Source organism: Sinohyriopsis cumingii, chromosome 2, assembly GCF_028554795.1.
Source record: "Sinohyriopsis cumingii isolate HCF-2022 chromosome 2, ASM2855479v2, whole genome shotgun sequence".
Taxonomy (NCBI): domain Eukaryota; kingdom Metazoa; phylum Mollusca; class Bivalvia; order Unionida; family Unionidae; genus Sinohyriopsis; species Sinohyriopsis cumingii.
The window spans coordinates 83539153-83552758 of NC_142962.1; the positions used below are offsets into that span (position 1 = coordinate 83539153).

A 13606-nucleotide genomic window follows, 5' to 3' on the forward strand; every position below is an offset into this window, starting at 1 on the left:
AGACTTACATGAATTTGAAAATTATTAAGAACAAATTATTTAAGCATTTTCTCCAAAGCTTACATTCATACAAATAAACTGGGGTGCTCGATTTTTTCTGTAAATTCTAGCAACATTAATTTCTTGAAGGTAATAAACATAGTCAAAATTTATTTGCAAAGGACTCCAAGACTTTTACCAAGGTATTTAACCTAAGTAATTGTAATAACTCTGTATTGGAGAATAAAAGGGACAATCAACGTATTATAAATAAAAACACAGAAGTACACCCGACATAACTTTTGCTGCAGTCACAACCTGTTTTTGGTTTTCACTGATACACAAAAGAAATCTGAACTAATGCATATTCAATATACAGACATAATAAGTTTTCTTCAATATTTGTACTAATCTTATTTCTATGGTTTTAAGCAAAACTCTTTCTTCAATAAAACTGAAGTATATTTCAGTGATTGTTGACCTCTTCCATATACTTCTCAAGCATTTTTGTTACATCAAACTCAATGCAAGCACAAGACAACCCCCTAAAATAAATAACTTTTCAAAATCAAGTAAACCTAATGAATTTACAAATTTTTGTTTTTTTCCACATTTATTACAAATTTCCAACCAAACTGCTTGCAAGTTATTATAAATACCATATTTTACATTTTTCTTGACATTACAATTTTTAAATACCACTTTTCCATCCACCACTGTCTTGTGTGTATATGGTTTTGTTGTCATGGCAACTTCCATCTCCCAAGAATTTGGAGATTCCTAAATGATCCAGTAAGGATGTCAATGCTGCTCCTGACATGTCTGTCAGTTTGTTGTCTGTTATCCACTTGTCAAGGCTGAATGCTTGAGAAATAAAAAAATTTACCAATGGGAAGATATTATAACCCAACAGGTACCCATGTACAAGATTTGCTTAGGTCATACCAAAAAGTCATTCTCACTAACAGTATGGTCCACACAGGAATGCATTATTTATTTTACATTAAATTGCAATGTAGTTTTTTAAGGGGTAAATTTTAATTATGCAATACTTACCCATAGATATTGTTTAGCTTATCATTTTCTTGCCGAAAAAAACACACCATTCATTTGATGTGCTTACATCTTCCCCTAGAGTGAAGAATTGTCAGTATGATGCAATTCCTTGTGTAACTCGCCTTGTCCTTGGTATATGATGTGCAAAACAAACACAGCTAGCTCATGTTTTTCATAGACAACAATTGCATGAGCACATCAGAGCAGGGTGGGAGGAGGGCATTCAACAAAAGCTTTGGTAAGTATTGCATAATTAAAATTAGTTTTACTTCCAAAACACTATATTTTAATAGCATCAATAACTTACCCATAGCTATTGTTTAGCTGAATTTGTGAGTAAGGAGAATTGGTTTATGCTTCATCAAACTAACAGAAAAACAGATAACGGAAGTACTCACCACTGGTGGAGAGGTCCATGTTATGGAATGCTGGTATTTCTCAGGGCAACATGCTGTGCTGTAATTTCACGACCCATAGAAAAAATGCCTTTGCTTTGTTTGATAACAAGTAGAAGTACAAGGAGGAAAAGATAGTATGGCAATGCCAAAATACTGCCTTCATGATGTCCTCCAAGGAGGAGTGAATAAAGTAGGCCCAGGAGGTAGCAATGGCTTGAACCTCATGGGCTTTAAGTTTGATAAAGGAAAGGTCTCTATCAGCAAGAGACTGTTATGCTCTTTTGATTGAGCTGCCAATCCAATGTGAAATAGTGGCAGCTGAAATATCTACAGATCTCTTGAGAAGGAGGAAAAGAGGCTTCCTACATTTTCTTTTTCCTTTGGATGCCTTAAGATAGAAGTGGAATGCCCTCATGGGACATACAAATTTATCTGTTCCATCAGCAGCACAAATTAGACCTAGATGAGATTTCTATTGGTAGTGGAACTATGGAATATAACTGATTTTTGGCAAACAATCCCGGTTGAGAAAGGAGGTAAACCAAATCCAGCTCTCTGCAGATTATGATTTACAAAATATACAATGATTTTTTTCATTTGAAACATTTAATAGTCTGGATGAGTGTCCCAGGAAGACTTCTTGTGGCTACACTTTCCCACAGACTGTGTTGACATTATTCCTTTATGTAGTAAATAAATGAAAATATCAAGAATGTCACATATAACTAACCTTGTTTGTATGTATATGTACCATGTACAGAGTACACCCTTGTGTTCTCTACAGACTTAGTAAACAGTAGTATAAATTTATCAGTCTTTTTGTCCATGAAAGGAAGATAGTTCTCAATTTTTACACACCATTTATTGAAGAATGGAAGTATACATACATACAATAGCAATGTGAAAAAATTAAACATGTTGAAACAAATATCTTGTATAGATACCGATTACGATGTGTTTCCATCGATGTCAATCAAGACTGAAGAGCACATAGCCTCTAGTTAGCAAGCTGTCACTTGATTCCTTGCATACAATGACTTAAATGTACCTAGATATAAAATGATTTAGATAGTAATTGTATCCAACCCCTGTAAGTGTTCACAAAACAACCCCAAGTCCAGGAACAAAATGAAAACTTGAGGGAAAAGGTTACCACATAAGAGTTGGAAAAATAAATGGATAATATAACACCATTAGATAAATTATTGTAGCAGCCAGGCCACAACTGTGGTTAAAACACACTGTTACAGGCAAGTTTTCTCTGGCGAATTTGGCAGAAATCTGAACATATCAACATCCTTGAAAAAGATGGACTACCTGTGCTTCTTTTGCACTTAACATACCAAGGACAAAGCAAGTTATTTAAGAAACACCAATCATACTGACAATTTTTCACTCCAAGGGAGGATGTATGCACATCAAATGGATAGTGCATTTTTGGCATGAAAAGAATGCTAAACAATAGCTATTGGTAAGATATTTCAAGTACTAAAATTATTATTAAATATTTGTGTAAGCTAGAAAAAAAATCACACCATCAAAAGACTTTCCTTGAGATGTATTAATGACAGGGCTGCTATATGCTGCTACTTCTAAGAATAATACATTATAACAGTTCAGTTATCTGCTGAATTTAAATAAATAGGTGAAAGAAATATAATAATTATATTTGCTGATAAAAATGAGGCATTACTGGAAACTATCTCATCTTAATGACTTACTTTCTGCTGATTCTCTAGATCTTATTAAATCCTTATATAACAGCACAGAAGAAAATAGTAGAGTAATTATTTAATACTGGAGGCCCTCTAAATATAAATAAGATATTAACTAATACTAAAGAAAGCACTTTAGAGAAACTCAGAAGGTAATGTGACAGAAATGAAAAGCTATTTACTTGGCAGAGAGAAATCTGTTCCCCAGGTGCAGAATGGTTTAAGTATGATGGCATTTTTCATTATTGGGATGCGGAGGACACACTTGTTAGAATCACTCTCAAAACACACACTCAAGTTCAAACTTATGTTGAAAGCTGTGTTGTCCATGACCTCAGCCAGTATAAAACTAAAACAAACAATAAAAATCATTTTACAAAAGTCTTAGACAAAATTGTTTTTGATTGATCTAATTATTTCACAGTATAACTGTGCATGTTTGCACTATTTGCAATTTACCAGTCTGAGGTTAATTACAAAGAGGACATTTTCCTTGCATTAGTTATAAATACTGACCTATTTAATAATCTGGCAAAAGAAAATCATTTTCAGCAATTGTGCAGTAACAAGAAAAAATATGGTTCTTTACAAATAATAAAAACCATGTGAAATTTATTTCATATTTTCACAGGGGAAACAGCATGATTTTATGATTTGTTCATTGCTCAGAGTACATAATCTCTAATGGAAGTATACTTTGAGTAAGAAGTTGGAAATATATTAAAAAGAAATGTCAGCAACATAATAAATCAATAGGTCTTTGAAGGCATAATCTTACGAATTATATCACACTTATAACATAGTATGTGATGACCAAAACTGTTGAGCAAAAGGGCATGATCATTTCAATATTGCAGAACCTAATAGGCACATAAACAAAAAGTAACAACCCACATGCGTATCTGCAAGAATAATTCCTTCATCTATTAAATGTTGCTGATTACACATTAATCTGGGTCACAAAAACTGTTGCAGGAGATTTTAGAATGACTGTGTCATACTGTCATATACATATACATGTAACTGTTTATACTAAATATAAGAATTCAGCAAAAAAGATAGGCCACTATACAACCATGAGTCCCTACATGAGAATCCAAGGTAAAGTCTCTTCTTGTTAAATACTGAGTGTTTAAACCATTACTGATATTCCTGAGTGATGACAATGTTTGAAAATAGCTGCCTTAGCCACCATACTATATTGACAACTATGCTGAATGTATGATTGGTACTATTTTCTATTAAGACAACTAAACGTCAAAAGAAATCTTGAGATAAAAGTTCCATTTCACTATGATCATCCCCTCAGAAGAAGTAGCAATAACAAAGTCTTCAAGATGGCGGTCATAGCTGGCCATATTGCCTGCAATATTGATATCATTTGCATTTATGACCACCTAGATATTATAAGATTCTGTTGGTGAAAACCTCATGTCAATATGACCAATCATTCTGCAAAATTAGCAATAAAAAGATTTTCAAGGTTTCCAAATTGGATGTCATACCAACATTATTTTCATTTAGGACCAACTAAACACCATAAGAAGTCTTTGGAAGAAAAAAACACACATCAGCACCATTATCATTTGGGACCAACTAGATATCATAAGTCTTTTAGTGATAACATCATATTGATATGACCCTCTGTCCAGGACTAGTAGCAATGGCAAGATTTTAAACATGGCCACTGTGGTGGCCACACTGGATGTCCAATATGTACTATTTTCATTTAGATTTGACTGAATGTATCTGTAGAGTTTCAAGGCAATCTTCAAAGTAATTTTGGAGGAATGATGAGAACTAATTTGTGCTAATAGTCAGATGGACAATGGATAGCAAAAAAATAGGTTTACTAAATTATATGACCAGAGGTGAAATTAAGTGCCATATGGGCTTTTTGGCCATACAAGAAACATCCCTGCTCACATAAAAAATTCCACTGAAACAATAAAAATATATTTGTCCAATTTCTCAAAAACTGAATGAAATAACAAAACAAAGACATAACTTTCAGTAGAATACTTCATTTATGTCAGCTCTAGTTAAAAGAGAAGTTGCTGATATGGAGGCACATAAGCAAAATAACCAGATAATTTTGTGTGCAGAAATCTAGTTGGCAACAATTGACCCAGATATATTTTTGCTTTGCACGTTGTGATTAGTCATTCCAGTAGACTGTCAAATAGCTGACCTGGGTGAGTATTGAATCCACAACACTTCAATTAGGTGTCCAACATTCTACCAAATAAGCTACCAAATAGTTATTTACCAACCATAATGCTGCCATTAAAACTGATTGTAATTTTACTTGAAGAGACAGATATTTAAATATGAAACAAAAAACTGATGACTTTAAAAAAACTATCAAAGAAAATCTAGTTAAATACTTACTCAAGTTGCACCACACCATGCAAGTATAGGTGTTTCACCCTCCCTGCAAAAACAGTACATGATTAATACTTAAGTAAATAATGGAAAGTGATATCACATGAACACTTCAACTGGGGTTGATATGAATGGAAAACCATGAAAATAAGGGCAACAATTCTCAAAAAAAAGTTGCTGGTTGTTGCTGTTGAAGCAAGTTACTTAGTAAAAACTAGCACATTAAGGATTCAACATTTACACATGCTTGTGCATGTATAATCTGCCTAAAAATGCATTTATTTTATTGGCAGACAACATCACAGAATTTTGTCAGAGATTATTAATGAAATAAAAGATTTAATTTTTAACAACAAATCTTTGACTCCTTATGTAGCAATTAATTTTTAAAGTAAAATCTGGGAAAACCTTCTCTATTCTTTTTTTAAATACAGATTGATCCATTAAATAACAGGTTTTAAATTAAAAAAAGCTTACCCCATTCATATTCTATGAAAGGAACTTCAACCTTTAATTTTTCTATCTCCAGGGTAAGACTGTAGTTGCAAGCATTAAGCATTATGGACACACTGATCGACTTCCTTATTAATTCTACATCTGCACAGCAAGTTATTCCTGTGCAAAGATCTGGTCTGTGACAAGATATTACTCCAGGTATTGCTGTTAAATTGGATTTTGTCTTGCATTCTGGAAATGAAAATTAAATCAAGACCAATATGTTTATGCTATACTTCCCTAACATGAAAAGCTTAAATTTTGTAGAAACAACAATTAATTCATGTTAACCAACATTTTCAAAGTAAAGATGTTTTATATAAAGTAACCATACACTCTTAATATTAATTTTTTTATTAAACACTGTTTATAACTGCATGAAGTTTGGTTGTTGTTATGGGTCTAATGCCATATTTCAGTACATGATAGGCTATACATAGCAGCCAGTATATCTGGTGGAGGAAGAACCCTGGAAAACCCCTGTAAGAACCAGTGACAAGTAGCAAGCTTTCTCACATGCCCACATTGGTGAAGCCAGAAACTCAAACCTATGTGAACAGAAGTGAGATGCTAGCCATCTGTAAAGGCAGGCTCCTTAGACCACTTGACCACCTGGGGCTTGAAGTTTGGTACAAATCTAATAGCTATAAAATAATACTGTTATTATGTTTCATGCTTTCTCTGTCATGTGTTATGAGTATAAATGTACCTACAGATGAAATTTTTCAAGCAGTAGTTCTGCAGTATCTTCACTTTGCAGGCCTTGAAAGTTAAATACATTATGGAAAATCAGACCTGGAAATCTTTTCATCATGTAAACACACACACAAACACATGCACACACTCATTACACTGAACATAGGAATTCATTGCATTAGACTTTGATATCTGTGATTCTAGAACAGCATTTTACTCCAGCTGATCTGTGACATAAAACTTATTTTTACAAAGTCAAAATTACAACTTTATGATCTAAGCCTTTTGATATTTAAATTCTTGGCATTATAATTTAAAATCTTGACAATTATGTTCAAAAATATTTTAATAATTCAAAATTCCTAAATGCTTATCTTGAACTTTCAATCTTGAAACTTTACATTTTGGTTTGAAATGTCTTTGAATGCAAAATTTTAGCCATTCAGCTCATAATTTTTAATTTTTAATTCAAAACCACCAGATTTTCATTGAATAGTGTTTAAAGTCTCTCTCTCATTTTCAACTATGGATATATTTCTTACTAAAACAAGTGGTATTTGTGGCATATTGACTGCAGATCTCAGTACGACTTCACAAGAAATTATGATCAGTTGGTTTTTAATTTTATTTCATCTTGGAAAAAAATTTAAATGAATAAAATGTGTGTAACATCTCAATCAAAGCATTTAGTTTTTGGAAGACAAAAATATTGCAATTTATTGACAATTAACTAGAATGTATTTACAAATATTCAATCAAAGAAAACTGCAGATAAATCTTTTCATAGTTAACTATAGGAATGGTAAACAATTTGCTCTAGTAAAAATACTCCTGCCTCTCCTGTATCCCACCCCTACCCCATATTGGAGAACAGTCTATTATAAAGAAGAGTATATCTCTTCTAAAAACAGAGTGCGTAAACAGTGTGATCACAATGACTAGTCAACTTGCTTATTTTCTGATGATAACCATAATATGTACTAAGTTTCACAGCAATCCACTAAAAGGCTGGATTCACAAAATTCTGTCACATACAGCACCCAGCTGCAATTCAACAAGGTCAATTACTCTTACATAACTCATATGAGCACAAATATTGGTCAGTATGTGCATATTTAGATGACAGCTATATTATGTACAAATTTCATTGTGATCCACAAAATAAGATAGAAAAGGTGCTAAATAAGATTCTATCATACGGTGCATATGGCTACATGTATAAAAGGGCAATAACTCTGACAAAGACTGTGAGCAGAGAGACCTGTTGTTATGCATATCTTCTGATAATGGCCACTATACATGCAGACAAATATATAATTTTCAGATGACCCAATTAAGAAAAAAAATTAAAATTTTCCACAAAATTTTTGATTGAATGAATCTTTCAATTTTCCAGGCTAAAATGCAACTTGGACGATTGAGAGTTTTCTTTAATAGGTTCTTCAATGAAGAAGCTAGGTCATAGTTTAATATGATGCATCTCATGTCTTTACATCAAATATAATCAAAAGATTCTGATTTGAAAAGCTAACCAAAAGTTGCATACAGAAAACCTAAACATGACACAACAAAACTATAATTGTATCTGATATGAGAACCAAAAGAGCTCATTTATATTATGTTAAAAACATAGATAGCATACTTAATATGCTTCACTGAATATTCCCCTTTGAAATGTTTTGCCAAATTTGCTTATATTCTGAAGAATGGTTTGGAACATTATCAAAGTTTCGATATTTTTAGTAAAGTAAGTACAAGTAACCGACAGTATCTGCACAAATTTTAAAGACATTTATGACAGGATACATTGTCAAAATTGATCAAAGTCTCCTAAAGGTTTTTGGTTAGTTCTATAAAGTTTTTTCTATTTTTTTTCAAACATTCACCAAATCTGATAGTGAGGCAACATCATTTGATTAAATAGGAAAAATGCTCAGGCCAGGATGGTATCTGTCCAAGGTGGTCATGATCCATTTTAGTAATAGTGGTCATATTAGATGGCATCATATGTATAACTTTAAAGAGCATATCACACCATGATGCTTTCTGTCAAGTTTATTCAAAGTCTGTTTAGTGTCTTTGAGAAAACATTGTTTAAAGGTTTTCTCTTTTTAGTAACATAGAAACATTGTACAACAGATTGGTATCATTCATACAACTTGAAACGATTTTATGCCATTATAGTCTGTCAAGTACGGTTGAAATTGATGCAGTAGTTTTTGAGAAATTTAAATGGCAAATACAGGTGGACAACACACATCAAACTTATGATAATAATAATAATAATGAGGACTTTGTATAGCGCCTAATCTTTAGAAGCTCTAAGTGTTTTACAACATTAGACAACACCTATAAGATAAATAACATATAATGATATGATTACAAAAAAACACCATGAAATTAGAAAAACATTAAAAAAAAAAAAAACATACTGACAATATTTCAGGTAGGAAACATTATTAGGTCTTTAAGTTTGTTCTTGCAGTCAAAAAAAGTGAGTTTTGAGAGCTCTCTTGAATGTGATCACTGTGTCTTTGTGTCTAAGTTCAGTGGGCAATTCATTCTACATTGCTGGGCCCTGGTATGCAAAAGAATGCTGTCCATATGACTTCGTTTTCATAGTGGGAATAATGAGTATACGTTTGTCAGAAGAGGAGCATAAGTATCTTGCTGGTGTGTACACATGGGTGAGGTCGGATAGGTATGTTGGACTAGAGTCCGACAATGAATCATAGCACAAAGAACAAATTTTGTGTTTGATTCTGGATCAAATGGATAGCCAGTGTACGGTACAGAGCAGCAGGGAGGTGTGCTCTAATCGTGGTACTCTAAGTATGATCCGAGCAGCTGTGTTTTGAACTTTTCGAAGTTTCTGGAGCAAATATTGAGATGAACCAGACAGAATTGAGTTACAATAGTCCAGTCTTGAAAGTACTAATGAACACACAAGTGTTTTAGTGGCATCAACTGAAAGATATTTATGAATTGAGCTGATGCTGAAACTACATTTCAACATCAAGGTTTATAAATCTTATCTTACAACATTTCTATTTATAATGATTGTTGGAACTGATTGCTTTGTACACAAGGTTCATTCAGATGCTAAAGTTGATATGTTTTATTGAAAGTCAGAGCATATCTTGGTTTAAAAGGTTTTGATATTTTTTAATAATGAGCTTAAAAGTCAACACTGGAATTTTTAAAGTCAGTCTTTAAAGCTTTAAGGTCTCAACTTTGATAACAAGTCTATGTTGTACATTTTAAATCTCAAATTTTCTCTTTAAATGTCAAAATTGTTCAAAAGTATAAGTCAGAATTATGAAACAGAATTACATGGTTGTAAAGATGATATAGGAAAATCAAAACTGAAAGACACATGTCAAATTTATGATATTATTGAAGTCTAAATCTTGAAATTATAAAGCTACAAGTTTGAAACAATGTTCAAATTTATTCTTTAGAAGTACATTTCCTGTCTATAATAATCTTTATTACATTTTTGATCCACTATCAAATTTTACTTTCAAAAACATGATATACTTTTAGAATAAAATAAAATTTAAAAAAATGGATATGCCTAAACTGCAAACGCAACTTTATTTGTGAAACAATTAATATGTGAACAACTTGTTAAAATAGTTGGAACTAGTGTCACATGAAAATAATATTTAGCATTAATCTTTATGACATAATCATGTTATAGAATTAGAACTGTCAGAAATAATATTCTGTACCTAAAATAAAAAAAAATGTACAATTCGGAATACAAACTATTTTAGATATTCAAGTAAATTTCATGACATTTGAACCTTGCCATTGAATTTTAAATTTAAAACATGACGAAAAAACCTGCTAAATCTGGACACCAGAATTCTACAAAACTGAACATTTATATGTACAATGTCATGCACATTTCAATAACTTCCACGTTAATAGCTTTTAATAAAAAAAAATGATATCTACAATTTCCTTGAGCTTTATTAATTACAGAAACGTTTGCAACTCTATAATTTACCATCATTCCAACCATTTTGCTGTGGGATGTAAGGAAGGAACTTTCTATTACATGGCTCCTTCAGAAGGTAGTGCGATATCCCAAGCTGTTCCATTAACATCTCTACTGCTATTGCCTGTAGATTACTTGTGATTTCATATCCATTTTTGTGTAACCAGGACTCAAGAGAAAAGTCTAAAATATGAAGAACAGGAATCGATCAGAAAGACAAAACAGACTTGAACATATGCAAATTTTGAGATACTGCAGTCAGATTAAAACCTAGTGTAAACTATCAAAAATGTGTATCATCACTTCTTCCGACATCTTAATACTATGATGAATTATGTTAATAAACTCCAAACATAAAAACCAATTACAAAAAAATAAAGAAAAACAATGTCTATCCAAAACTTAAACTGTAACAGGTACAGCTATGATTAGTTATATTATTGACTGCCAAGTATGTCAAATGGTAATGAATATAAACTAACAGTATTGGTAATCAAGGACCGATTCCTGCATGAAGATTTCATTCATGGTTTGTATTCTTACCTATCGTATCTAGTAATACATGTACTTTTTAAATGCAAGTTTCAAACTGTACATCTTGGAGGAAAGATGTGAATTGAATAAATCAATCAAAAGCTAGATATGCTGAAATAGTCCATCAAAGTGAAAAATTTAACAAAGAAATATGAAAGCTTCCTCAAGATCTCTTAGTAATAATTATAAATATTATAAACACAAAACTTCTGTATCAATACTTTAGTGCACATATGTATTGCTTTATTAGAAAACTAATGTAATCTTTCTTAATGGGATCCATTCATTCTTCTGAAAATTCTGTTATTTAAAATAGCATGTCCTAATTAATGCATCATTAAAGATGAAGATAAAATTGAAAGATTTTCCAGTCAATTCTAAAACCTATTTCATTCATAAAAGGGGGTGGGTGGTGGTAAATAAGAAATTAAATTCATGGTCATGGCAGGAGAATCTATGGACATAAGACCATGCACTGCTCCAAGGAAATAATGGACACATCCATATGTATGCAGCCATATTGTTTACCCAGCTAACAGGGTGACCAATTACCTATCACAGTTGTCAGCACGTTAACAAAACATGGCTAAATCTATGATTTGCTTTCTAAAATGTGTCAGGATTTATCATAGTTTTTTATTCATAAAAACCAATGAGCAAAACAATATAAAACTTCCATCAGAAATTACCAATCACTGGCTGTTGATAACAATAACTGTGTCAGGAGTTAGAATGCCAAGGACTCCTACAATTGTATCTCAAAAGAAAACAAAAAACACAAAAAACAAACTTCATCATGCAATATTTTTATACTAAAGTAGAAGATACCTGGAATTGAGAATCCAGTTTCCCAGTTGCACAGTGGCTTGGGGAGAATAGTTTCAGTAAATATTGGCACCACCAACTGGCAATCTTTACCAGACTCTAAACACAGACTCAAATTTACTGACACAGTGAAAATCCCCTCAGATCTCTTTTCTTCAATTTTGTAGCTGAAAAAAAATATTTTGATCATCATCATAGGATTTTGGCTACCTGGTACATTTAAAACATATGATTAAAGTTTGCCAGACATATGTGACTCATAAATCAGTTAATCAATTAACCTATGTGCTCAAAACAATTATCAATATGAAGTTTAGTAATTCACATTTGAGGAAGATATTTTACTACCATTAAAGTAACTCTTCTATTCTGAATTTAATGATACAATCTCCTTAACTGCAACCATGGGAGCCTTATGTTAGATAGTCACTTAAATACTTTTAAAACCATAAATTTCTATCATATTTTGAGTGTTCCTGACTAACAGGAACCTAAATACAAACAAAATCTGGATGTACATTTTAATTGTAACTGATAACTGTTTATCAATGCTCCAATATGCTAGTAAAATAGTTGCATTTTAGGGTGTTAGCAAGTAATGTATGATGTTTAAGGATTAATGGAATGTCAGCAAATCCTATTTATATAGAGCCAATTAAAAGGACAGTTCTAAAACTATAAAGACAAAACACTGCATTACAGTTTTGTAAGGTAAAGCCTTCCAAAAAAACATCAAGTTTAGTTGCTTTTTTTCCAGATTCAAAAGCAGATTTCTTAAAAGGTTTTTAAAAATATAATGGTTAGAACTTCTAGAAAATTCAGGAAAATAAACTTTTTCAAGCAAAATTAAATATTTTCTTTTACATAATGAAAAAGGTAAATGATGCCAAAGCCCTGTAAACTCAAAAAATGGTGAAAAGAGTAAAGTCCTTAAAGTATAGGATCAAACTTTGTTATATAAACCTCACTGGTTTTGGGGGTAGAACATCATCAAAAAGCTATTTGATGGAGCTGACATCATAACATTTCCATCTCAAAGTATGGGAGTCAATACACTCAACAAGAATGTGTTCTACTGTGTATTAATGGGTAAAAAAAAATGAAAAATTATGGCAACTGAGCAATATTCGATCTTGCATTGATTTCAGATAGGGTCAAATAGTATACAAAATCACAAAAATGTAATTTACTGCAACAGATTCGGTCAAACCAATCCTACTGCTTTCACAAGTCACATATTTTTATTTGATCTGGTTATGAAATTGAGGTGAATTTACAATAAGTTGTTGTTGTTATGAGGTTTAACGCCATTTTTCAGCACATGATAGGCTATATATGGCGGCCAGTATGAATGGTGGAGGAAGAACCCAGGAAAATCCCAGAAAGAACCACCGACCCACGAGAAGCTACTGGCAAGCTTTCTCACATACCCACATCAGCCGAATACAAGACTCGAACCCATGCAGACAGAGTTGAGATGGCAGTGATCTGTAACAGAGAGTGATTTAGACCACTCG

The 13606-nt window shown here is 32.1% G+C and overlaps 1 protein-coding gene across 1 annotated transcript in view; it reads right to left on the reverse strand.

The window, feature by feature from the left end:
- LOC149805294 (uncharacterized) overlaps positions 1-13606 on the reverse strand; it is a 190745-nt gene that overhangs the window by 160687 nt on the left and 16452 nt on the right. The window contains exons 6-11 of the mRNA XM_089933887.1: positions 12093-12256; positions 10740-10913; positions 6011-6220; positions 5540-5582; positions 3331-3497; positions 679-843 (exon numbers count right to left, since the gene is read on the reverse strand). Of these exons, the coding sequence (XP_089790013.1) occupies positions 679-843; positions 3331-3497; positions 5540-5582; positions 6011-6220; positions 10740-10913; positions 12093-12256 (923 nt within the window). The remainder of the gene's footprint in view (positions 1-678; positions 844-3330; positions 3498-5539; positions 5583-6010; positions 6221-10739; positions 10914-12092; positions 12257-13606) is intronic.